We start from the raw sequence: 27586 nt of genomic DNA on the forward strand, positions 1-27586 counted from the left end.
TAAGTCAAATCATATTTTTATATGCAGCAAATGTCCTGACTTTTAGAATTCAGTGTCAGCTTCCTTTATACCAGGAATAATCAGACTACCTTATAAGTTAGGAATTTTTCATAGGATATTAAATTATCTTAAAATGGGATGCACCGTTATAATAAAACTACATTAGTAAATTGATGGACAACAAACATATTTCCTAAACAACAGTGCACTAATGATGGGATTTTTCACTTCCTATTGAGATTTAATCATTAGAAGTGATAGATTCATTAGTAGCAATGTTTGTTCAGTAAGGATTTTCTAAGATACTGTGTTACCTTTTAAATGTCTTGTAATATTTTAAAATAATTCAAAGTATGCTTTGTGGCATACTCTTAGCTTATCTTAAAGGTATCTTGAATGTAAAATGTATCTTAAATGTACCATGAGGTACAGATGAGAAAACTTGCTCTGAAGGCTCCTTCCTTCAGTTTAACAAAAGCCACCCATTTCACAGATGATTTAACTTTGATTAACCTACTCCATTGTAACAGGTTATTCCAACAACTGGAATTTCATTCTTTGGTGTTATTTCTAGGTGCAGCTTAATTTACAAAACAGCTTTTCTTTCTGTCTTACCAAAATACATCACAATTTTGATGTTAACTCAGTAAAAATTCAGTGGTTCATTAAACCTAGTTTTAGCATTCATTGACAAGAGATTTGTCATTTTAAAAGTAACTGCTACTTTTATGCACTCTTTACTGCTCAGTTTATAACCTTAGATTCCTTGTCAGAGAAAGCATGGAGTTAACCACTTAGCATATTGTAATGAATATTCATCAATAAATTGATGTGACATGGCAGCCCCATTTTTCAGTCTTCCTGCTCTGTTACAGTCTTTTCCAGTTTTAAATATAGCTTATCGTGTAATAAGGACTAGATTAGAAAATCTTTAGAACTGTAATTTTATTTTTTTGACCATGTTAATAGTCCTTTGGTAGCTATCATATTAGCTTATAACAAGAAAAGCATATTTGTTTCAGAAGAACATTCTTTAATCTGATGTTATTGATGTTAAGCATTTTTGTCAAATATTTAGTAAATTTGATAATTATTTAAGATCAACCTTACAGCAAAAAGATTGCATTTTACAGTTTTTAAGAACAGCATTGTTTTTATGTTTCTTGAAATTTAATCATTTTTATGAAGCTTAAGTACCAATGATAGTTTTAAAATCTGGTTTTAATCCATGTAGAAAGGGAGGGTATGTACTTTAATTCTAAAATAAAACCCTGAGAGCATGTGTTTAAATAGTTGATACTCATCATTCAGCTACAACTGAAATAATTTATATGGACAAACAGGCATGGCACATGCTGTATAGGACACAGATATAGATCACTGTCTGACATATTTCATCTACATTTTAAATTTTAAAAGGAAAAGAGTGTCTATAAACAAGATCTTTTCTGTTAAATATGTAAATTATGAGGTCACTTAGCACTAAAGTACTGACCATATGCATTATGACAGGAATTTGACACCTGTCATTGGAAATGGTACTTAGAGGCTGTATAATACAACAAAGTTGAAGGAGGAGAATAAGATGTGGGTAGGAGGCTGTAATTTATAATTCACAGTGCTCAAGAATGACCCGTCCTGGGTGATTCAAAATTCCTATCTTTGATTTTAGGATTTACATACAGTGAACCCTACTAGTAAACAAACTTGATTAGGGTAACTGGTAGCGTTAGCAGAAAGTGGAGAATATATGTATATTCTTACAGTGAATTTTTAGTTGAAGTAGATGTCCTATATTCTAAAAGACAACTTGTAAGTTAAATGTAATAAAATTATTTTATTACATTACACCTGCAGGTGACTTTATGGAAGAATTTCATTCTAATGCTTGAGTAATGTAGTATAGAATTGCTACCAGTTATACTGTTTTCGGATTAATAATTCGTTGCATATGAGAATTCATCTAAAAAGGAGTAGTGTCTTTCTGTTTCTCTATGTGATTATTTTGCCCCAAAAAGCTTTTCATTTTTTTAAGTAGCACAAAAGCTGTAATTGGCATGCTTTGTAAGGAAGTGTCAGTGTGCAAGAGAGTGGCGATCACTAAGAATTCTTTTACGTGTTCTTTCCCCTTTGCACCACCGCCTCCTCAGCAGGGTCACTGAGATCACTAGCTTTTCTTGAAATGGCCATTTTCACTGGCAGGTGCATTATACCCTGTATTTTCAGATTGTTTTTCCATTCTGAATGTTTGGCAGGTTGATTGCTCTGGCTGCATTGACGGAGAAAGGGCTGACAAATGTGGTTGGGCTGGCTGAAAAGACAGTGATTACTGTTTTCCTTTGTGGCTGATTGAGGCCCTTGAAAGGAAAAATTTTAACCTTCACCATTTGGTTCAAAAGTATGAGCATATATTGAAATCACTCGTGCCATTTATCCTAGTTCTGTAAACTTGTCAGAACGTAAAAATCGCTCAATTTCAAGTAATGTAGGATTGGCATACGTCATTATCATTTTGATTAAGTTGGAGGTTGTATCATTGTGTGCATTATACAGTGTCATTTAAAGCTTTCTTTCCACAGGTACAGTTATATTTTTATTGCTTATACTATAGAGTTAGAAAGATTTTCATAGCTCTCTAAACCTAACACTATGTGTGTGGTTTGGCAGCTGGTGTGGCCTACAAGCTGCATTTTGTTTGCAGGGTAAAGGCTTGTCTTTAGGCCTCCTGGAGTGCTGGTAATTTGCACAGACCCGCCATTGGGGAGAGACACAGGATTGGAAGCAGTGAAGCGGAAGAATGTTATGCCATCCCATTGCCACCTTGTAGCAGAAAGACACAATCCCAGCAGTGCCATCTGGTTGTTGCTGTCTAGTCAGCTGGCCTGGCTGCTGGGACCATGACTTGGCAGCTGGTTCCCATTCTTGACCATTCTTTTGTGTACGTCGTATGTATGTGTGTTTTAGATAATTTTGAACATGAGTCAGGGAAATGACTATAACAAGTAAAGTCCCCTTATTGAATAGGCTCTCATTACTTGAGCTGCACTCTGCTGCAGATGCCTGCTGCCTTTCCCTTATAGACAAATAACGCATGTGTTTAGGCAATAAAAATAAACATTTTCTTCATAAAAACCCATCTCAGTGTGTAGCAAAAGAAAAGGTAGGCAGGGTTATGTGTTCTATAACATTTTAAAATAAATGATTTTAAATTACTTCCTGGTTTGGGATGTAAGAGATTTAGTAATTTTTTAGAAGTCTTATAAACATTGTATATTATCCCAATGTATACTTTTATTCAAATTAAGAAAACATTATTTTAAGTGCTTATTGCCACATCATGTAACAATAGATGATGAGACTTGCATTTAAAATGACAGAATAGAAAATGTGGTCTTATAGCTATTATCTTCAAAATCTGCCTCTCAAATAGCAACCTGAGAGTTAATGTAAGCCATCTTTATGCCATATGAAGACCCATTAGACACTGATGGTTTCAGATCACAAGTAAGCAGCCAGCCCTGTAGGCTATTTTAGACATTTGATTTTCCTCATTCTACAGCATTAATGTGTCAGCATGCTATATAAAACTATGCAGGAGTTGCATGTTGTTCTGTCTAGAATGATAAATGCTTGCAAGCTTTTAGAGACTTCATGAGGAATTCATCCTAGTTGCTTATATATCTTATTTCAGTTTATGTAGCTACAGAATTTAGGGTGGCTGTTGCTGAGGTACCACATAGGTATGTATAAAAACCAAGAGGTTCCACTTAATTATTTGATTATGTTGATAAAAATCCCTATTATTTGTACTTGTTCTGTCCTGTCCGTGGTTTAGTTTTGCTTTTATCTTGGGAGTTGTGATACCTTCTGAAATACTGTGTCAAAAGTTACCAGCTATTTTCATTAAAATAATTTATTATATCCTTCTTTTTTTTTTTTTTTCAGATGAAGAGGAAGATGATGATGTAGTGGCTCCTAAACCACCTATTGAACCTGAAGAAGAAAAAACTTTAAAGAAAGATGAGGAAAATGATAGTAAAGGTATCTTAAAGAATTAAACTTTAAAAAATTTTGTTGATTTCTGTTAAGATTCCTTTTATTACTTATGTATTAAAGCAGTATGAAATGCTGTAAATCAAATAAGTGAATCTGATTGAAAAAGAATGTGTAACATTCATTGATCCATACTGTGATAGTGAGTTGATGTGATTTGCCTGACATAAATCATACTTCAAAAAATTATTTATTTTCCAGCTCCCCCTCATGAGCTGACTGAAGAAGAAAAGCAACAAATCTTGCACTCTGAGGAATTTTTAAGTTTCTTTGACCATTCTACAAGAATTGTAGAAAGAGCTCTTTCTGAGCAGATTAACATCTTCTTTGACTACAGTGGGAGAGATTTGGAAGACAAAGAAGGGTAATGTTGAATTGCTAAGATCTTTAGCTTCAATAATGTTAAATTACTTTAAGATTAAGAGTGATAAAAATTATAACACCATCTTTTGTGGGGGTTGGTCTTTTTTTGTAGAGAGATTCAAGCAGGTGCTAAACTGTCATTAAATCGACAATTTTTTGACGAACGTTGGTCGAAGCATCGGGTTGTTAGTTGTTTGGATTGGTCATCTCAGGTAAAATGCAACAAAATGGCTGCTCTTAACTCATTTTAAAAATTATAATTAGCAGGTCATTTTATTTTAATTATGGGAATTTTGTGTAATAAATCAATATGTATTATTTAAAATTAATTGGATGATGGCTCTAATGTTAACATACTCATCTTATGTACTTTAGAAGAAAGATTAGAAGCATTGTTTATTTTTAAAATTCAGGACTTGATGCTATAGGCCAGTTTTACTAATTTCAGTTGCTCACCAAATCCTTTGTGTAAAATTTGGACACATATTTTAATTAAATGTTTTAACATTAAAACATTTAAAATAATTAACTGTTCTAATTTAAAATTGTACTAATGTCCCAGTGAGCGTAACGCTAGAGACGTCTCTCTTGATGAAATGTTAGGTTTTTGTATTTTCAGAATAATAATCTGATAAAGACAAATGACTAGGAATATAAAACAGTTCTTATTATAATGCATAGCCTTTCTTTTCCTCTTGATTCTTCTGAGCAGTATCCGGAGTTACTTGTGGCTTCCTATAATAACAATGAAGATGCCCCTCATGAGCCTGATGGTGTGGCCCTTGTATGGAATATGAAATACAAAAAAACTACCCCAGAGTATGTGTTTCACTGCCAGGTATGGTGGTCTTTTAACAGTCTTCCTCAAGTTTAAGAATTCATTGATGAATTAAGACAAGTGCCTTTTTTCTTTTCTTGTCAACATAATGATTTCATTGGATTGGCATTTTACTAAACCACTCCATATTTGCAAACAGATGTTAACAGAAAACTGAAGACTTCTCAGTTCAACATGATCTGTCTTTTGTAGCTTTTCTGACATCTCTTATAATGTTTAATCACACCTAAAGTCCTTTGCAGTTGTGATTTTCTTTTATGGTGATTGACTGTATAAAAGGAATCTTTTATAAAATGTCTTTCCTACAGGGAGTTTCCCAGGAACTTATTTGTGAATATACAATTAGATGGTTGGCCCACTGAATTACTTATACATGGCCTGAGGAATTGGAACTAAATGGTTTTAAGTAGAAACATATGGTTGAAGTAGAAAACAGATGCAGATTTTTAAAGTAGATTTAGTAGAAGGTTAGAATTTGCAAGCCTTTTCTGGTTGCATAAGTTAAAATATTTTAATAATGTCATAATCTTGAGTAAACACTTACTTGAATCAAACTAGCATGTACTCTACTGTTAGATTACTGTCTCAGAGGCTAATGCAGGGCTAGTTATCTTTTTAATACTATAGTTAAATAACTTTTTGCTTTCTTTGATAAATTGGTTAAACCTACTTATGTAAACAGCCATTACATTGGACTTTTAAGCAAAGAATATCTTAAAGATACATTTTTATATTTCTGAAACAGTGAAAACTTTTAATTAATTTAGTTAGTTTTTTATAACCTCTAATATCATACAATGAAGAAAGAAATATTTCGGAAATAGATTGGTTTTTAGAACTTGTCAGGCTTTTTTCATTTGAATCTCAAGTATGAAAATCTTACTTATTTGCAGTCAGCTGTGATGTCTGCCACATTTGCAAAATTTCATCCAAATCTTGTTGTTGGTGGTACATATTCAGGCCAAATTGTGCTTTGGGATAACCGTAGCAATAAAAGAACTCCAGTGCAAAGAACTCCACTGTCAGCAGCTGCACACACAGTAAGTAAATAAGGTTATTTCCATTAGGCTTCTGTGCTCCTTCACCCTTAGCTATAATACTTAGTGTAGTGGCCATCAGAGTCATCTCAGAATGCACTTCCTTTGGTGTATGAATTCCTCACCATTTAGCAACCAAGAATGAAGGCCGTCTTTTTTTTTTTTTTTTTGGAGATTTATTGGAAACTCATCTCTCTTCTGTGACAACCTTCTGTTAATAGCAAACTTCACATTAAGAATACCCACAAGTTATGGGACTTGATAATAAACAGAATGCTTATAATTAGACTAAAAATTTTGTTTTGCTTTTTGGTAAAATAATCCCTGAAAACTTTTTTTTTTAATATCTCTAGCACCCTGTATATTGTGTGAATGTTGTTGGAACACAAAATGCTCACAATCTGATTAGCATCTCTACTGATGGAAAAATTTGTTCATGGAGTCTGGACATGCTTTCCCATCCACAGGTGGGTTATACTTGGGAAACTGAAATTTTGAGGTAAATGTTATGTTTTACATGTGTGTATACCTCAACTTATGTTTCTCATAAACTGTTTTATAGTAGTGTTACAACAGTTTATAAGCTGAAGTATGTTTAATATAGTTTTTTATGTATATATTTTACTTTGAAACCTGCTTCATTTAATTGAGGTAGATTTATGTAAATAATACAGTAAAAGAATTGTTTACAATCAAAGACTAGAAGTTTTTCTACAGAAATTTAAAATTGCAAGTTTACAAACTAATTTTCTCAGGTTTTTCTATGTAGGATAGCATGGAGTTGGTTCATAAACAGTCAAAAGCAGTAGCTGTGACATCTATGTCCTTCCCTGTTGGAGATGTCAACAACTTTGTTGTTGGGAGTGAAGAAGGTTCTGTGTACACAGCATGCCGCCATGGCAGGTAAACCTAAACTGGAATTTGCAATAATTTAAAATTCTTCCTTTAATCCTATTGAAACAAATTGCCTTATTTAAGTAGAAATCTGTCATAGATCTACTTGTTATTTGTGACAGATTTTTTGTGTTCAGGCACATAAAATTAAAACTTAATACCTTTTTGTATAAAAGATAATTTGGGATTCATGATGTGTGCTAGATTTTGTGGGTTGTGGTTTTGTGTGTGTGCATGTACTCACATAAGTTAGTGATAGGCAGGAACATTCAGTAGTTACAAATACAATATACACATGCCAATATTGACCTATAGACTTATAAATGAGATTTTCAGCTGTTTCCTATTTTGATGTAGTTGGACTTTCAGCATTAGTTCAGTCTCCTGATAATTGTACAGTAATGTCATACATATTTTAAACTGAGTAATATTTCTCCTTCCATTCTGTCTGTTTTGAAATCGTCTAGCTGTACCTTATTGCTTCCTTTAAAAAAAAAATTGCCCAGATTTCATCTCAAATATAGATCACCTTCACTTCAAAGCTTTTGATTTAAAAGTAGCCCTGATTGTCTCTCTTAAATGTAGTGTATCTTTGTTTCTATTACACCATTTCAGATACTGGACTTTTGAGGTCTGTTGTCAACAGCATGATGTTTACAGTTCCAAAGGTACTTACTGCTTTTGTAGTATTACTAAATGTGGATGGAATAACACTCAACAAGGTTAATTCTGATAAGTTATGAGCGCAGAGTTAAGTCTGTCAAAATTAAGTGAAGGCCTGATATATAAACCTATAATAAAAAGTGTGTGTATTTGGTCTACTTATAGGAGACTTCGCTAACATTTTCACTTTTATGAAATTAGCAAAGCTGGAATCAGTGAGATGTTTGAAGGGCATCAAGGACCAATCACTGGCATCCATTGTCATGCAGCTGTTGGAGCAGTAGACTTCTCACATCTTTTTGTCACTTCATCATTTGACTGGACAGTAAAGCTTTGGACAACTAAGGTATCTAAAATATAGATGTCTGCTATTTGCTCAGGTTTCTGACACAAGGTGGTGATCTGATACTACACAGGAATGATGAAAACCTTTTAAATCACAATTGTTTACTAATAGATGAAACCTGCTAAGAAGTTACACAGAGCATGAGTGAACTACTAGATGTTGTAGTTTTTATAAAAGTATGCTAACAAGTATGGTGACCCTACACAGAATCAAAGACCAGTCTTCCCACCACTTCAGTCTTTTTGAATACAGAACTGTTTACCCTGAACTGCATTGGGGAAAAAGCCCTGAGTATCTCGCATAGCACCTCATATAGTTGTCATTCAGCTCAGCACAAAAGCTATGCATTTGCCCTTTGGAGAGTTTTTAACAGCTTATTCGTAACTACAGTGGTTCACAGAGTTGATGAGAAATAGGGAAAAGAGAGAGAAAGTGATTTATAATTAAGTCGTGTATAATATGGCTGTATGTAGTAAACTGGAATCCTTAGGAAAGCATTGTGTAACAGCATGGATGCATATATTTTTTGTTATTCTATGATAAGCCATTTAAATCATTTATTTTGATTTTAATAAACTTCAGTATTTAAAAAACCCATTTATGTGATAAAATGATTCCTGATCCTTCAGTAATTCCAGATAAATGTGACATTGTCTTACCTGTTAAAAAGTCTCAAGACAAATCCAAGTAGGCAACATTACCTCCTGTGATATAGTTTCATTTAATCTCATTTTATAATGAAAGTGCCTTAACTTTGCTGTCTAGTTTTTCTGTGGTATTACATTATTGTTGGGAAAATGCATACTAAGCATCAGATTCTATTTAAATTAAATTCTAAGGTTTTTTTTTTTTCTGTTTCCATCTGCCTTATCCTAAATATTGACTTTTTAAATAATCCATCATGAGACAAAGTTTAGAGATCTTTGGTTCTTCAGTTTCTGTGAGAAAACCTAATGTAAGAGATGTTCTTCACTATTTTAGTGAACTTCTAATTATTTATCAAGTGTTGGCCTTAGAAGTCTGGGATGAACTCATTATTCATTCTTGTCCTTTCTTGATGCCTCCTTTCTGTCTAATAATGAAATGGGTTAGAAAACTTTGCCTCTAAAAGCTCGCCTTTTAAAATTGAGCATTTTCGGGTTTATCATTAGCAGATATAAAAATAGTGTTTACCTTAACTCTAATAAAGGAGACAGAGATGCTTAACACAGTGTCCAGCAAATAATAGGCACTTACCGATGTTTAGTGTCTCTTTTACCTCTTAATGGGGATCAGACAGAGCCTGCATACATTTATTAAGTCATCTCTTTCCTTTCTTGAATTGTTCTTGAATTTTTGTTCTTTTAATGAAATTTATACAGTGGGAAAAGGTAGAAGAAGATTCTCAAAGCTCACAAGCAAAGAAACGCATAATCTAGCTAGCATAGGTTGAGCATTCCTAATCTGTAATGCTCCAGAATTCAAAACTCTTTGAGCGCAGACGTGACACTCAAAGGAAACACTCATTGGAGCATTTTGGATTTTGGATTTTTGGATTAGAGATGTATAACCATAAGTATGACACAAAAACAGCAGGTCATCAAATAGTGTGTTTTGTCATAAAATTGACAAGAAAAAACACTGGCCGGGCTCAGTGGCTCTTTGTAATCCCAGCGCTTTGGGAGGCCAAGGCAGAAGGATTACTTGAGCCCAGGAGTTCAAGACCAGTCTGGGTAACACAAGGAGACCCCACGTTTACAAAATATTTAAAAATTAGCCATGCATGGTGGTGCGCACCTGTGGTCCTAGTTACTTAGGAGACTGAGGTGGGAGGATTGCTCAACTGGCGTGTCTAAATTGTCCCAGTCTGAATGAGTGTGCGTGTGTCTGAGTGTGCCCTGTGATAGAATAGCATCCTGTCCCTGGTGGGTTCCTGTCTTGTGCTCTGACCAGCTGTGACCTTGAACTGCAAAAAGCAGGTTGGAAAATGAGTGAATGAATGAATACAAATTGTCATAAAATAAAAATTTGTAAGATACATAGTAATCGTACAAAGGCACAGCAGTTAAAGGATGCAGTGTGAAACCGCTCAGCGAACCTGCTGTCTTTGTCATTGTTGTAGAACTGCCTGGTGATAGGGTATACTCCTTACAATTTTCACTTTGCAAAACATTTATTCCTTGATTTAACCTACTACCTCTACTACCACCATCATTCACTGGTTCACCAAAAATTGGGTTAATAATTATCTTGTTTTTATTAATCTTTCTGAAATGTGACCATGTAATCCCAGCACTTTGGGAGGCCGAGGTGGGTGGATCACCTGAGGTCAGGAGTTTGAGACCAGCCTGGCCAACATGGTGAAACCGCATCTCTACTGAAAATACAAAAATGAGCTGGGCATGGTAGCGGGCACCTGTGATCCCAGCTACTCAGGAGGCTGAGGCAGGAGAATCACTTGAACCCAGGAGGAGGAGGTTGCAGTGAGCCGAGATCGCACCATTGCACTCCAGCCTGGGTGACGAGCAAAACTCCACCTGAAAAAGTAATGATAATCTTTCTGGATTGTATGTGTAGCTCACATTTTATTTCAGTGTTTAATATTTGAAGTGTTTAGGGTCACTATTTAGAAATTTGGTGATTTTTTGTGACCAGATAAATGCCATAGGGACTTAACTCTTGTTTATATCAATTAGCCTGTGGTACAACTGGTTTTGTTTTATGTTGTTTTGCTTAACATCACAGTTTCCAAGAACCTATAAATGATGTTAAGTGAGGACTTCCTGTATTCTAAAATCTGAAAAAGTCCAAAATCTCAAATGCTTCTGGTTCTAAGTATTTCAGATAAACCTATAAAACCAAAGCAAGATGCAGAATTGGCGAGATGAAGCCAACTATTTCTCCAAAGGCTTCATACAGCCATGTAAGTTGCTAGATTTTTAGATGCACTTTCATCTTAGTAGTCCCATGTATAGTCACAGGAGACACATTTTTGTTAGATTGTTAGCCAACTTCCTTTTCAGTAATTGAAAGTAATCTTTTTTTTTTTAACTTTCATTTTACATTCAAGGGTACATGTAAAGGATGTATGGATTTGTCATATAGATTATTGTGTCACCCAGGTATTAAGCCTGGTATCCAGTAGTTATTTTCCTTCAGCCTCTCCCTCCTCCCACCCTCACCCTCCGATAGGCCCCAGTGTGAGTTGTTCTCCTCTATGTGTCTGTGTGTATGTTCGTTGTTTAGCTCCCATTTATAAGTGAGAACATGTGTTATTTGGTTTTCTGTTCCTGCATTGGTTTCCTAAGGATAATGGCCTCCAGCTTCATCAGTGTCCCCACATAGGACATGATCTCATTCCTTTTTATGGCTGCATAGTATTCTATGGTGTATATGTACCACATTTTCTTTATGCCATCTACCATTAATTGGCATTTAGGTTGATTCCATGTCTTTGCTAATGTCTCTATGACAGAGTGATTGATATTCCTTTGGGTATATACCCAGTCATGGGATTGCTAGGTCAAAAGGTATTTCTGTCTCTAGGTCTTTGAGGAATCACCACACTGTCTTCCATAATGGTTGAACTAATTTATACTCCCACCAACAGTATAAAAACGTTCCTTTGTCTCCACAACCCTGTCAGCTTTTTTTTTTTTTTTTTTTTTTTTTTTTCACTTTTTAATAATAGCCATTCTGCCTGGTGTGAGATGGTATCTCATTGTGGTTTTGATTTGCATTTCTCTAATGATCAGTGATGTTGAGCTTTTTTTGATATGATTGTTGGCCACTTGTATGTCTTCTTTTGAGAAATGTCTGTTCATGTCCTTTGCCCTTTCTAATGGGGTTGTTTTCTTGTAAATTTGTTTAAGTTCCTTATAGATGCTGGATATTAGACCTTGGTCAGATGCATAGGTTGCAGAATTTTTCTCCTATTCTGTAAATTGTCTGTTTACTTGATAGTTTTTTTGTTTTTCAGGGTTTTTTTTGTTTTTGTTTTTTGCTGTGTAGAAGCTCTGTAATTAGATCCCATTTGTCAATTTTTGCTTTTGTTGCAATTGCTTTGGCCATCTTCATCATGAAAATTTTGCCCATGGCTATGTACTGAATGGTATTGTCTAGGTTTTCTTCCAGGTTTTTTGTAGTTTGGGGTTTTACATTTAAGCCTTTAGTCTATCTTGAGTTAATTTTTGTGTAAGATATAAGGAAGGGGTCCAGTTTCAGTTTTCTGCATATGGCTAGCCAGTTCTCCCAGCACCATTATTAAACAGGGAATCCATTCCCCATTGCTTGTTTTTTGTCAGGTTTGTCAAAGATGATGATTGTAGGTGTGCGGTCTTATTTCTGGGTTCCCTATTCTGTTCTCAGTCTGTATGTGAAAATCTTTTATCTATTTCTTACTATCTCAGGGTGTCAGTTTGCCAGCATCCTTTGGCTTTAAATTTGAGGCTTCCATCCTTATATACATTAACAATAGGATTTGAAAGTAAGGAGTTCATCTTGACTAATCAAGAACAATTTATCTTGTGATAGCAGACTGATTGATACTTGCTTTTGTGGTACTACACAGCTAGTTGAGGGGTGGTTGATATTTTTAGTCTTGTATTTTAATGTGTTTCAACATAGAAGTGCCTTCTGAATAAGAATGACAAGTGGGCATATCTCTTTCTTTGCTAATTAGGCTAGGCATTGCTTCCTTCCTTGAGCCTTATATAGAAGACTCATTTATTCATTCAATTGTGATACATGCCTCTCACCCTGCCCCCAACGTCCCTCCGATGTTAGTGTACAAAGGATGGGCCACCGTAGAACAGGTGTTTTTACAAATGCCCAAGGACCCTCTGAAACTTTATCAGAAGAATCACCCTTTATTCTAACTTTCTGCACACAAGTAGTTCTACTCTGTGAAGGGTAGAGAAGGAATAGTCTGTTGATGAATTCTTTTATATTTGGCCATACCGTGGCTCCAATGTCAATTTACACTTCCTGGTTAATTGTGTTGCTGGTATTTATTTCTGCCCTGCTGAAAAACTGATAGAGCCTCTATGCTGTAATAATGACTGATGGGCAATGTTAATTAATAATGAATGATAAAGAGTAATAGGCAGTGTTTTTAAATAATCTCTCTTTAAAAACATTGTTCCAATTTCATTTTAAACCAAAGTCTTCACACTCTTGAATTTAACAGACTTTAAATGTTTTGCTTCTCTGCCTCTACTTTTTAAGTGCTCTCTGACTCTAGGAGTTGAGTCCTCATAAACTGGAAGGCTGAATCGTGGGATATTGCTGTACCTTTGTGTCCTTAAGATCTGGCTCTGCCCTGATAGCAAAACAAGATTTCTTCCTTTTCTCTCTTTCTATGAGTCCTCTACAAATCCCTGGGAATCTCAATTTGGCACAGCCTCATATTTAGTTTAAAGTCATCTACAGCTAGCCACTAATCTTTGCCTAGCCAGAGATTTATAATTCAGTCACAGAGTTCTGGTTCATCAACTTGTTTTCATTACTTTATTGAACTCAACTATTTTTAATACAGGCTGAGCCCCCTAATCTGAAAATTCAAAGTCTGAAATGCTCCAAAATTCAAAACTTTTTGGCTACTAATGTGACACTCAAAGGAAATGTTCTTTGAAACATCTCACATTTCAGAGTAGGAACGCTCAACCGTAAGTCTAATGCAGGTATTCAAAAATCCAAAAACATTTGAAATCTGAAACACCTCTGGTTCCAAGCATTTCTGGTAACGGCTATTCAACCTGTATAGAAGACAAACAGAAATAGATTATTTTCCATATATGGAAGTTTAAACCAATAAGACAGTGCTTCTAATATATTTAAAAGACTGTTACCATCTCAAAATACCAAATTTTAAATTCACAACAGAAGCACTTTGGCAGGTCTGAAAAATGGTTGGGAGAATAAAGAGTGAAAGCTGCTGCAGGGTAACAAGGATTCTAGAAGAGTTTGATTATGGGTAAACCTGGTAGATTCGCTTAATGTTCTACCACATTTAACCATACTTGTTACAGATTACTGTTGAAACATAAGAATTATTTACTTGGGGACAAGATGGATTTTGAGCTGTGTGCACAAATGCTTATCAGAACCGTATTTACCATAAAGTGATGAAAAGTTAAGATTGTTAATGTAATTTCCTGGAAGGGGGAGTTTTCACACTTTTGTAGTCCTTACACATCTTGAAATTATTCACACTTTCTGATAAGTCTTAGAACCCCTCCTTATTTTAATAGCTTACTTAGTTAACTCTCAGAGGGCACCAGCATTTAAACAGGGTGAAAAGTTCCTACTAGTCCTTAGAATAACAACTCTGCATATTTAGACAAGTTAAACTGAAAAAATGCTTTGAAGTTGGGTGTTCTTAGGGCAGGCTGCCTATTCATCTGGACCCAGGCCTGCACAGCAGCATTTGCCTCAGTAAGTTGCTACTGGCCAATGTCCAGGCTCTCCTTTGCATATTCAGAAACTCAATTTAATCAGTATACTAGAGTTGATTAGACAGGGAGTGCTAACTGGAGCTAACAGGCTCCTAAGACACTGGTACATTGGAGAATGTCAATTTATTAATTTACAATGAAAAACATAACTGCCAGAAGGTCCAGATACTCCTGTGAGCCTGACCAGCTCATTGTTTCCCTGTAGACAATCCACATGGGAAGCCAAATTATAATCAAAAGATTGCTTGGTGAGTAAGGAATTGGAACAAAAGGAGTTTTATAATTTGAATGTTTAATGGCACCAAGCTAAGATAGCCTGATTCATTCTAGCCTTGCCATGGGGTAGTAATTCTCAAAATCTATTGGTTGAGACTCCTTTCTCCTGGACGATGCTTGAATGGGTGCTGTCTTCATTTTCCTTGTAAGATTGTTTCTTTGTATTTCTATTTTAATAGACACATTTGGTCTCAAAAAGTTAATACATTCAGTCAAGTTATATAGAAAGGTATTTCTGACCTTGGAATTCATTTCTTTTGAAAGAGAATCCATTTATTTCTCTTCTGATCCAAATTGATGACATATTTATTTCCCAGTTCTCTGGGAAGCATCTCACTATTATCTTCACGTGTTCACTGTAGGGACTCTCTTTGTTATTAATCTAGAACTCCCCACTTACCCCAGCTTTGAAAAGTAATCTATATTCTTTTCCCGAAGCTGTCATAACAAATCACCACAAACTGGGTGGCTTAAAATGACAGAAATTTATTCGTTCACATTTCTGGAGGCTAGAAGTCCAAAATCAGGGTGTCGAGAGGCTAGTTACTTTTGGAGATTCTGAAGGAGAATCTGTTTCTTGTCTCTCTCCTGACTTCTGATGGTTGCCAGCAGTCCTTGCTGTTCATTGACTTGCAGCTACCGTCACTCCAGCCTTTGCCTCTGTGATCAGATGGCATTTTACGTGTTTGTCTCTGTGTCCGAATTTTTCTCTTTTTTTAAGAATACCAATCGTGCTAGATTTAGGACCTACCCTAATTCAATATGACCTCATCTTAACTTGATTACATCTGCAAAGGCCCTGTTTCCAAATAAGGTCACATTTACAGATATCAGGTAGACACAAATTTTAGGAAGACACTATTCAACTCAGCGTGCAACCTTAAAGAGCTTAGTAAAAATATGGCTTGACTCGTGACCATACTGTGTTGTCCAGGCTGGAGTGCAGTGGGGTGACCTCAGTTCATTGCAACCTCCACCTTCTAGGTTCAAGCGATTATCATGCCTCAACCTCCCAGACAGCTGGGATTATAGGCATGTGCCACCATGCCCAATTAGTTTTTGCATTTTTAGTAGAGACAGGGTTTTGCCATCCTTGACCAGGCTGGTCTCGAAATCCTGGCCTCAAGTGATCTGCCTGCCTCGGGCTCCCAAAGTGGTTGGGTTATAGTGTGAACCACCACGCCCAGCCCTGTTTTTCTTTTTATTGTCATCTTTTACCCAGTTACAATGCATCCTGTTTTTGTCTCTGGCTGCGTATTAGTCCACTGAGTAGGTGAATTTTTTTTTTAATTTTTAGGTTCAGGGGTATGTTTGCAGGTTTTTTATATAGGTAAAATCATGTCATGGGGGTGGTTGTACAGATTATTCCATCACCCAGGTACTCAGCCTAGTAACCACTTCATGATACATTTAACAATCTTCTTTTATATTATAAATACAAGTAAGTTTTAATCTAATTTGCATGTAGCTTTTTTCATATTTTGTGTCATATAAAAATGGAATCATACAGTATAAAATACTCAGCCAGGTGCAGTGGCTAATGATTGTAATTCCAGCACTTTGGGAGGCCAGGGCGGGCGGATCACCTGAGGTCAGGAGTTCGAGACCAGCCTGGCCAACGTAGTGAAACCCCGTCTCTACTAAAACTATAAAAATTACCTGGGCATGGTGGAAGGCACCTATAATCCCAGCTACTCGCGAGGCTGAGGCAGAAGAATCGCTAGAAACCGGGAGGTGGAGCTTGCAGTGAGCTGAGATCGCACCATTGTACTCCAGCCTGAGAGACAAGAACGAAACTCCACCTCAAAAAAAAAAAGAAAAAAAAAATACTCATTTGTGTCTGATTTCTTTTGCTTAACATTATATTTGTGAGATTCATTCATTTTTTTTAGTATAGTTGTAGATTATTTATTCTCTCTGCTATATATACTATTCCATTGTGTAAATATACCATAATTTATCCATTCTACTGCTGATGGTATTTGCATTAATTCCAGTTTGGGGCCATTACAAATAGTGTTGTTGTGAGCATAATTGTAGATGTCTTTTGATGGCCTAAGTACTCATTTCTGTTGGGTATATACCTAGAGTGGAATTACTTGGTCTTTGGTGGAAGACATAACATTGCCTAAAAATAAGCTGTTTTGAAGTACACTATCACCTCAGGAGTCAGTGGCCTTAGCACAGTGGTTCTTAATCATTGGTGTGCATCAGAATCCGAGGAACTGCATCTGGAGTTGAGCCCTGCATCTGTATTTTTCAAAAGCTCTGCAGATGATTTTGCACATCCTAGGTTGAAAACCACCTTCTCAGCTGGGCACAGTGGCTCACGCCTGTAATCCCAGCACTTTGGGAGGCCGAGGCAGGTGGATCACCTGAGGTCAGGAGTTCGAGACCAGCCTGGACAACATGGTGAAACCCCATCTCTACTAAAAATACAAAATTAGCCATGTGTGGTGGTGCATGCCTGTAATCCCAGCTCCTCGAGAGACTGAGGCAGGAGAATCACTTGAACCTGGGAGGCAGAGGTTGCAGTGAGCCAAGATCACACCATTGCACTCCAGCCTGGGTGACAAGAGTCAAACTCCACCTCAAAAAAAAAAAAAGAAAACCACTTTCTCAGAGTGAGACTTCGTTTGGTAGTGTTATCAGGGAGAGTGACAGACAGTGATCGTAAAAGGAAAAGACTTTTAATTTTTGTGTTTAGCTTAGTTTTAAGTTTTATTAAAATTTTGGTTTTTAAATTAAAAACAAACATTTTTGGCTATTAAAATGATCATGCTGTTGACATTTACTATATCTCAAAAATTTTAATTCACAATTGAAAAACATTATGGAAAATCGCTGATACAAAAGGAGAAGGAATAATATAATGAAACCATTATTGTTCCCAGCTTCCACAGTTAACACATAACCAATCTTGGTTTTTTTTTTTTTTTTTGAGACGGAGTCTCGCTCTGTCGCCCAAGCTGGAGTGCAGTGGCGCGATCCTGGCTCACTGCAAGCTCCGCCTCCTGGGTTCACGCCATTCTCCTGCCCCAGCCTCCCGAGTAGCTGGGACTACAGGCGCCCGCCACTGCGCCCGGCTCATTTTTTTGTATTTTTAGTAGAGACGGGGTTTCACCGTGGTCTCGATCTCCTGACCTTGTGATCCGCCCGCCTCGGCCTCCCAAAGTGCTGGGATTACAAGCGTGAGCCACCGCGCCCGGCAATCTTGTCTATTCTTATCTCTGCATTATTTAAAATCAAACCTATACATACCATTTCAACTATATTCAATATGTATCGCTAAAAAATAAAACCTCTTAAAAAAATACTACCGTATCATTATTAAACCCCCCACAATGAACATTGGCTCCTTATTTTCATCAAATGGCCTATCAGTGTTCAATTTTTTTTTTCTTTTTACTATGTATTTGAAGCAGGATCCAAAGGAGGGCCATCCATTTACGATTGACATATCTTTTTTTTTTTTTTTTTTTTTTTGAGATGGAATCTCACTCTATTGCCCAGGCTGGAGCGCAGTAGCGTGATCTCGGCTCACTGCAACCTCTGTCTCCTGGGTTCAAGTGATTCTTATGCCTCAGCCCCCCGAGTAGCTGGGATTACAGGCGCCCACGACCATGCCCGGCTAATTTTTATATTTTTTGTAGAGATGGTTTCAGCATGTTGTCCAGGCTGGTCTCAAACTCCTGGCCTCAAGTGATCCGCCTGCCTCGGCCCTCCTCGGCTCTCCTCGGCCTCCCAAAGTCCTGGGATTACAGGCATGAGCCACCAAGCCCAGCCACAATTGACATTATCTTCTAAGTTCCTCTTTAAAGTAGGATTTGCATCCCTCTTTTTTTTCTTGCTGTTTTATTCTTGAGGAAGAAACCAGGTTGATCTCTGTCGAGTTGGTGCTGTGGGGTTTCTCAGTCTCAATTTTGCATTCCTGTGATGTCATTCATATTAATGTGTGTGGTTGCAGATTGTTTATGTTTCCATAATGAGATGTTTACCCTCGTAAATGACTTGGTTATCCACCAGACATTATGTTAACGTCTCTTCGGTCTTTTTGGTCATCTGAAGCTCATTCTATAGTATATGATACAGAAGGTGCCCACAGGTGCATTATTCCCATATTCCACGAAAGTATATGATTATGAAGGTTAGTTTGATTGTTTATAAAATCCATGACTTACATTTTCTTTCTTTGCATACCTTAGTTACTCTGTGGACTTCTGGAAAAAAGCATTGCTGTCACAAAGTCTGATGACAGTCTGATTTTCTTTTCCCTACTTGCAATTTGGTTTTTTTTAAAAACCTGGGTGATCAAATGATTTTTTCCCTTTTCTTTAAAGGGTCAGTGTTCCTAGATACGCAGGATACCCTTTCAATATGTAGTTTCAAGCTGTCTTATTTTAGGAGAGTTCTTTTGAGTTGTTTTTGGTATTCTGTATTACTGCTTTGGTTTTCTTCTTCAGGACCTGCCATTGTAGATGTACCTTTGCTGATCTTCTTTATCACTTTTTCTAAATCACCTTATCTCTTCTTTTAAAATTAGTTTCTTTTTAAATAACAGTTTTATTGAGCAAAATCCTTACACCATGAAATTCACCCTTTTAAAGTATACAATTCAGTGGTTCTTAGTATATTCACAGAGGCATGCATTATTGCCAGTATCTAATTCTAGAACATTTTCAAATTTTAGAAAGAAACGTTATACCCATTAGCAGTCACTCCACATTCTCCCCTATCCCCCACAGCTCCTGGAAACCACTAATCAGTCTGCTTTCTGTCTCTTTGGATCTGCCTGTTATGGACAGTTCATGGACATTTCATGGAATCATTCAACGGTGTACTGGCTTCTCTCACTTTGCATAATGTTTTCAAGGGTCATTCCTTCATATTGATATTTCTTGTATCAGTGTATTGTTCCTTCTATAGCTGAATGATACCCCATTGTATAGATATACCACTTTTTGTTTATCCATTCATCAGATGAACAGTTCAGTTGCTTCTACTTTTTGGCTATTGTGAATAATGCTGCTGTGAATGTGCAAGTTTTTATTTCTCTCGGGTATATACCTAGGAGTGGGATTGTTGGGTCACGTGGTAACTAATTAGCATTTTGAGGAACTGCCAAACTATTTTCAAGTGGCGGCACCATTTTACGTTCCCCAGCAAGGTATGAAAGTTCTGATTTCCCATATCCTCACCAACCTTTGTTACTTTTTTATTCTAGCTATCCTAGTGGTATGAAGTGATACCTCATTGTGGTTTTGATTTGCATTCCTCTCACGACTAATGATGTTGAGCATCTTTTCATGTGTTAATACTTATTGGCTATTGTAAGCACTGTGGACACAGTGATGTATCAGATACATGGTTTTGCAAATATTTTCTCCCATTTTGTAGGTTCTCTTTTCACTTTCTTGATGATATCATTTGAAGCCCAAAAGTATTTAATATTGATTTAGCTCAGTTTACCTACTTTTTCTTTTGTCATTGTGCTTTTGGCTTCTTAACTGAGAAATCATTTCTGAGTTCAAGGACACAAAGATTTACTTGTATGCTTCCTTTAAGAGTTTCATAGTTTTGACCAGGCGCGGTGGCTCACGCTTATAATCCTAGCACTTTGGGAGGCCGAGGTGAGTGGATCACCTGAGGTGAGGAGTTCAAGACCAACCTGGCCAACATGGTGAAACCCCTTCTCCACTAAAAATACAAAAATTAGCTGAGCATGGTGGTGCATGCCTGTAATCCCAGCTACTTGGGAGGCTGAGGCAGGAGAATCACTTGAACTCAGGAGGCAGAGGTTGCAGTGAGCTGAGATCACACCACTGCACTCCAGCCTGGGCTACCGAGTGAGACTGTCTCAAAAAAGAACAAAAAAAAAAGTTTCATGGTTTTACTTTCCATTTAGATCTTTGATACATTTGAGTTAATTTTTCTGTATGACTTAAGGAAGGAGGGATCCAGCTTTGTTTTATTTTTTTTAGTTTTTTTGAGACAAGGTCTCACTCCCATCGCCTAGGCTGCAGTGCAGTGGCGTGATCTCAGCTCACTGCAGCCTCAACATCCTGAGCTCAAGCCATCCACCAGGTAGCTGAGACTATAGGTGCATGCCACCATGCTCAGCTAATTTTTGTATTTTTCATGGAGATGGGGTTTTGCCATGTTGCCAAGCTAGTCTCAAACTCCTGAGCTCATGTGATCCACCCACCTCAGCTTCTCAAAGTGCTGGGATTACAGGCATGAGCCATGGCGCCTGGGCCAGCTTTATTCTTTTGCATATGTGTATCTAGTCTTCCCAGCACCATTTCTTGAAAAGACTATTCCTTTCCCATATAATTTTCTTGACACCACAATAACTTTTATGGAATCTGAGATCCTTTTCTTTGCTATTGTCTGCTAGTGAAATGAATTTTTCTGTACTTTTAGGAGGGAGGGAATGGGCAAGGATAGCTTTCCTAGCTCATTTTCTAGGTTAAAGCTCTCTCTTCTCTGGCTTTTGCAAAGTGAAAATACATGTATCTTGTGCTTTCTGAGATGTGCCTTTTCTGCTTCTCTCCACCACTTCTATCTGAACTTTTTGCTTTGTCTCTTTTGTCCAGCATTCTACAACTGGGATTCTGTTCCCAGCAGTTTCTCTTCTGTGAGACTTTGTCTTGGAAAGGAACTTTGATTTGTTAATTTTGAGAGTTTATAGCACCCACACTGTACCAGGAGACCTTACTTATACTGCACTGTAGTCTGCTTGCGTTTACAGTTGACCCTTGAATAATGCAGGGGTTAGGGGTGCCAGCGCCCATCCCAGCAGTTCAAAATCCACATATAACTTCTGACTTCCAATAAACTTAACTACTAATAGCCTACTGCTGACCAGAAACCTTACTGACAACATAAACTGTTGATTAACACATAGTTTTTATGTTATATGAAGTATATACTGTCATCTTAAGGGCAAGCTAAAGAAATGAAGATGTTAAGAAAATCATACAGAAGAGAAAATATATTTACTATGCATTAAATGGATGTGGATCATCATAAAGGTCTTCATCCTTATCATCTTCACAGTTGAGTAGGCTGAGGAGGAAAAGAAAGAGGAAGGGTTGGTTGTGCTGTCCCAGGGGTGGCAGCAGCAGAAGAAAATATGAGTATAAGTAGATCTGTGCAGTTCAAACCTGTATTGTTCAAGGGTCAAATGTATTTATAAACGGAATTGTGCCAAACTGTCTCCTAGTTTTTGCTGCTGTTCTCAGATTGGCCCACCACACTGTCCAGTGAGCATCTGCTATGACTGAGGTTCTGTTCTCCACCTGTCAGAAGTTCTTGTGCCTTCCTTCATCTTCTTCCCACACAGATACTGATACCATGCAAGTCTTGTAGTTGTCAGAGGTTTGTTTCCACCTGATTTTATTTGGAAGTTTGTTTCCTGATTCTGCTGTAGATGCTGTCTGTGAATCTTTGCTCTTCCCGCCCTCATTGCTTTATCTGAGTTTATGGGGAGATCTAGAGGAGATTTAAAAAGTACACTGCTATTGCTGTTATCTTCCCAGAATCTTCTCATTGACAGATGTTTTTGAAGCATGTTCTATTTCTTTTTTTAAGCAGTATGGCATCTACAAGTTAAAAGGAAAATGCAATCAATAGTTGATTCTTAGTTTATAATACCAGATAATTCTGTAGTGAAACAAATTATAGAACTTTTTCTCGGCTGAGTTAAATATCATAAAATGTTATACTTGTTGAATGTATGTCTTTTTTTTTAACAGTGATAAGTAGTTTAATGATTTGTATGTCATATATGGACTATGCTAAAAATCAACTTTTCTCCTTCAGAATAACAAGCCTTTGTATTCATTTGAAGATAATGCAGACTATGTTTATGATGTTATGTGGTCACCTACCCACCCAGCCCTGTTTGCCTGTGTGGATGGCATGGGGAGATTGGATTTGTGGAATCTCAATAATGACACAGAGGTGAGCAGGAAAATAACAAAAATTGCATTGAAAAATAGAAAATTGGATATTTATTGAATAATTTGCGAAATTCCTTTTATTCCAAAGAATGTAAAAGGGCTCTGTGATTGTAGCTTCATCACAAAGAACTCAAATAAGCTTTGTACCCTAAATAATAAACAGCATGCTGTGAAGAACTAAAGGGAGAAATAATGTTGACAGGAGTACTGGGGCATTTCCTTTTACTTCTGAAAAGCACTATCATGTCTCTAATGTCCTGGCAAAGTCTCATTCATAAGATAACTGGGATATTTTTCATTCATAGGCTAGCAGGCAGATAGTTTCAGACTGTTGAAGTATGTTAACCTTAATTCTGAATTTCTAAATTATCTCTTAGCCTTGATAGCATTATATATCATCCATAAACATTAATCTTAGCCTGATTTGTTTGAAGGAAGGAAAAATGTATTTTGATTTTTGATGAGTTTTTTTTCCATGAAGGATTGAAAACAGAGTATTACTATAAAATGAATATAGAAACTGTCAAATTTCCTAATTGCTGTACTAAAATCACTTATTAGCAATTAAATTTAATTGCAACTCTTATATTTATTTTTAGTCACATGTATTTTTACCAGCTTAGAGAAGCTTAAAATGTTCTTAGAATTTTTTTATATTGCTATTGGTAATAGAATTAATATTAGTATTTCTATCAATAACAATTGTTGAGAGAGAGTCAACTCAGATCTCCCACATCTCTTCCTAGTTACCTAGAATGGTACCAATTCTGTTTTATTTGGATTTCAGTCTTAGAGATTTGAGGTTACAGTTAAATGTGGATTGAAATGTAATATTTCTTTATAACTATTTTGGTATTCTGTGTATGGGGTTAAATTAATTGGGGATGACTAATACAAAGGATTTTTTTGTCAAATTTCAAAAATTTTTAAAAATTTTATCATACTTTTAGTCTGAATCAAACACTGCATGTTTGCTCCATGTGTAGCAAATAAAACTCTTCTTCCTTAGCAAAGAAGAGGCACAGTCAGATTCCAGGGAGCTGGTGCCATTGTTTTGGTGCCATCATCCTGGCTCTTTCCCGCTAGCTCATGGAACAGGAGGCTTTAGACAGACTCATACTGCACCTTCAGTATGAACTGTTTCTAGGAACAATGAGTCAAATACAGGTTTCAGCTGATAGAGATACACGCTGCACAAGTGATTCCTGTCCTCTACAGTCAAACCATAATCTGTTTATGAGGGCTTTTGAAGTGTTTTCTTTTTAAATGGGTTTTGGCCATGTGTTTTCAAACAGCTTGACTTCTTAAAGACATTAAAACAACAAAAAAGGACTCTTTATTAAGAGAAGACCTTTCAAAATAATGTGTCTAATCTTCTGAGAATTTTTTATACAAGGACTTACTTTCGCAAACAATTTTCAAGGATTGACTATAATGTCATTCATAATATGTCACTGAAGAAGAAAAAAGTTGGGGAAATTCTTTATTTTCATCTTTGTTTTTTAAAATGTAGCCAGATTGAGAGAAGAATTACTGTTTTACATGTTTATAGAAATCTTGATGAAACTTTTAACACTGTCCTTTATTTTAAATGACTTTAGGTACCAACTGCCAGCATTTCTGTGGAGGGTAATCCTGCTCTTAATCGTGTGAGATGGACCCATTCTGGCAGAGAGATTGCTGTGGGTGATTCTGAAGGACAGATTGTTATATACGATGTGGGAGAGGTATGGGACTCCCTGCCTATAATTTTGACACATCTATTTAGTTGCGTTGTAGTAAAGGCATCTTTGTGGCTAACCCTAGGCTTTGAGGTTTATGAGTTGTATAAACTATATCGTTGTAAAGATAAAATTTACTTTCTACCACAGAAGCAACTCTTGAAATATTTTCTTTCTAAACCAAATGGTCTGTCTCCCATGCAACAGATTTTGAGGGTAATATAATAAATACATTGAACGTACCTTGTTTCTTGAAGCATGCATTGCTGGAAATTAGAAATTCTTTGGGGAGAAGTTTGGAGTTATAGGTGGACTTTGGGGTTTTCTTGATATTGAAATAAGATTTATTTTTCTGTATTCATTAATTTGAGCCAAGTAGTAGAAACCAAAAGTAATATCTGCTACTACAACTGAAGAACTGAATTTTTAATTTTAATTAATTTTAATGTAAATAATCACATGTGGCCAGTAGCTACCCTACTGGATAGTGTAGATTTAGAAGCAGGCACAGCCATTTGCCACAGTGAGTGGTTTGTGCCCTAACATGACAGTGTCAGACTCCTATGATATTATAATGGCAGTTATCGAAAATATTTGTTATTGGGGCCCGGCACGGTAGTTCACACCTATAATCCCAGCACTTTGGGAGGCAGAGGCAGGTGGATCACCTGAGGTCAGGAGTTCGAGACCAGCCTGGCCAACATGGCAAAACCCCATCTCTACTTAAAATACAAAAATTAGCCAGGTGTGGTGGCACATGCCTGTAATCCCAGTTACTCGGGAGGCTGAGGCAGGAGAATCACTTGAACCTGGGAGGCAGAGGTTACAGCGAGCCGAGATCGTGCCACTGTACTCCAGCCTGGGCAACAGAGTGAGACTCTGTTTCAAAAAAAAAAAAAAAATTTTTTTTTTTTTGTGTGTGTATATATATATATATATATATATATGTAGCTGCCTCTATGAAGTAAAGCATCACAAGCCTCTTTTGCCACCGGTGCAACACTAAAGCAGTGAATAGTAGCATAGCTTTTGATGAAGGAGTTAGGGTATCAAGAAAGATTACCTTATGTTCCAAACAAAAATACAAGAAACCAGCCCCCTTATGAAACCATGCTTCAAACATTGTTTCTTACAGAAAAAAACTCAGTTATTTACTGTATGCAAGAATACAGTAAAAAAAATTTTAAGGAATTCCTCTCCAGCAGAATCCATGAGATGGTGCATAGGAGTTATATTTACAAAGCATCATTGTTATTCTCTCTTGGATTGGTGGTGATAATAGCCAAGTCATTTCTGAGGCTGTCACAACACACTTCACAAACACCGTCTTTTGTTTTGAAATGTTGTAAATCATTGTTATAGTCCCCGTAATTATGGAAAGGCCATTCAGGTCAATTATTACTTTTTAACAGAAAAATTATTTGAAAACAAACTGAATAATAGTGGGTAAAATGATCTTTTATTTCATTGTATATAAAACATTGTCTTTCTTTTAATAGCAGATTGCTGTTCCCCGCAATGATGAATGGGCACGGTTTGGCCGAACACTTGCAGAAATAAATGCAAACCGAGCTGATGCAGAGGAGGAAGCAGCTACCCGAATACCTGCTTAGTTCCTGAAAAGGGGAGTGTAACTAGTGGATTTGGGAAAGGTTCTTAAGTAGATCCCAAGATTATTTGCATGCTTCTATCTAAATGATAATTAAAAGGAAATTTCATGGATTAAACCATGGGTTTAATGCAGTAAGGCAACTTACAATGTCCTTTTATATATAACATGCATCTTGTTTTGGATTTGTGTCATTTTTTAATATAGCTGATTGACTTCACAGAAAGCAGCTTTTTTGAATTCTAATACACAGGTGTATATTTGGTATTATTTTGAATTCTTTTCAACTTATAACACTGTATACAGTTATTTCTAAAGCACAGATGAAATAAGTTCTGCATATTTTTAAATGATCACGGTTCCCTATGACACAGATAATGTTCTCACTACCCATAATATATAGGAACATTGTTTCTCATTGGCCGTAGTATGCATACACCTATCCATGTTCCATTCTGACATCCTTTGTTGTCCTTATAATTCATGTGGTAGTTACCTATAAATAAAAACAAATATGCGTTAACTTCTCAAATGTTCATTTTTATTCCTTACAACTTGAATTTTTCCATCTTTTATAAAATATATTTTTTCCATATCTTTAAGCTCCTGCTGTAAGCAGCCATCTCAAAGCTGTGTGCTCTAAATATACCATGTGGTATATACTGTAGATCTCCCAGTGCATTGTGAATTGATGTCTAGATAATCTGTTGGTGAAAAAATTTCCCCTAGGTTAACTTTTGTTTTACTACTTTATATTCTTTCCATCTAAGACATATTTCCTTTAAAGGATAAATAGAAAGCTGCCTATAATTTTCACTGATTAAGAACTATGTATGTGACCTCACTGAGAGTAAAACCTTTGAGAGAAATTGATTTCATAATTTCAGTAGCCATAAAGGCAAAGTGCTCAGATGGACCATACTTTGGCATTAAAATCTACATCTTGAGATATGTTGCCACAGCATTGTCTACAAGTCAGAAAGGTAGGTGACAAATATCTAAGAATTAGTATTGAAATCAGTGAATTTCAGGAATAGAGGAAAGGACTATGATCAGATCTTGATTTTATCTACTTTAAATTGTCGATTTACTTGATCCCAAACTTTTGTACTTCTGAAATGTAACTGTCTTTTATTCAACAGAACATGAACTAGGAAGAAAGATTAGAAATCAGAATTTGAACATTTTTCTTTCAATAATTGTAACAAAGATTTGTTGGGAGAGAAATTTCCAAATAATGAGTAGTGTATAGTGTAAGGAATAATTGACCTGGAATTATTGGCCCCAAACTCTCATTCTTGCTGAAGCACCTATGAGAAGTGTGATTTTAGCCAAGTCTGTGCCTCATTCTTTATATGTGGGAATTAAGTTTTGATTTAATGATTTCT

At 36.4% G+C, this 27586-nt stretch overlaps 1 protein-coding gene and 1 long non-coding RNA gene across 20 annotated transcripts in view; one reads left to right on the forward strand and one right to left on the reverse strand.

The window, feature by feature from the left end:
* DYNC1I2 (dynein cytoplasmic 1 intermediate chain 2) overlaps positions 1-26730 on the forward strand; it is a 60221-nt gene extending 33491 nt beyond the window's left edge. For 11 of the 19 annotated variants that reach the window (XM_045367252.2, XM_045367249.2, XM_045367256.2 and 8 more), the window contains 11 exons: positions 3946-4041; positions 4255-4417; positions 4529-4628; positions 5129-5254; positions 6148-6294; positions 6645-6758; positions 7061-7194; positions 8050-8194; positions 22729-22869; positions 24470-24595; positions 26089-26730. In XM_045367252.2, coding sequence (XP_045223187.1) covers positions 3946-4041; positions 4255-4417; positions 4529-4628; positions 5129-5254; positions 6148-6294; positions 6645-6758; positions 7061-7194; positions 8050-8194; positions 22729-22869; positions 24470-24595; positions 26089-26202 — 1406 coding nt within the window. In that variant the 3' untranslated portion in view covers positions 26203-26730. The remainder of the gene's footprint in view (positions 1-3945; positions 4042-4254; positions 4418-4528; positions 4629-5128; positions 5255-6147; positions 6295-6644; positions 6759-7060; positions 7195-8049; positions 8195-22728; positions 22870-24469; positions 24596-26088) is intronic. The other 8 variants (XM_074009455.1, XM_045367254.2, XM_005573471.4 and 5 more) reach the window with 1 other exon arrangement.
* LOC141408185 (uncharacterized) lies at positions 13668-23037 on the reverse strand. The gene is made up of 3 exons (XR_012421222.1): positions 22071-23037; positions 21907-21972; positions 13668-13929 (listed from the first exon to the last, which is right to left on the reverse strand). It is a non-coding gene; the product is annotated as an uncharacterized lncRNA (long non-coding RNA).
* Positions 26731-27586: the final 856 nt, after the last annotated feature.

The sequence above is a fragment of the Macaca fascicularis genome, chromosome 12, assembly GCF_037993035.2.
Source record: "Macaca fascicularis isolate 582-1 chromosome 12, T2T-MFA8v1.1".
Classification (NCBI taxonomy): Eukaryota; Metazoa; Chordata; class Mammalia; order Primates; family Cercopithecidae; genus Macaca; species Macaca fascicularis.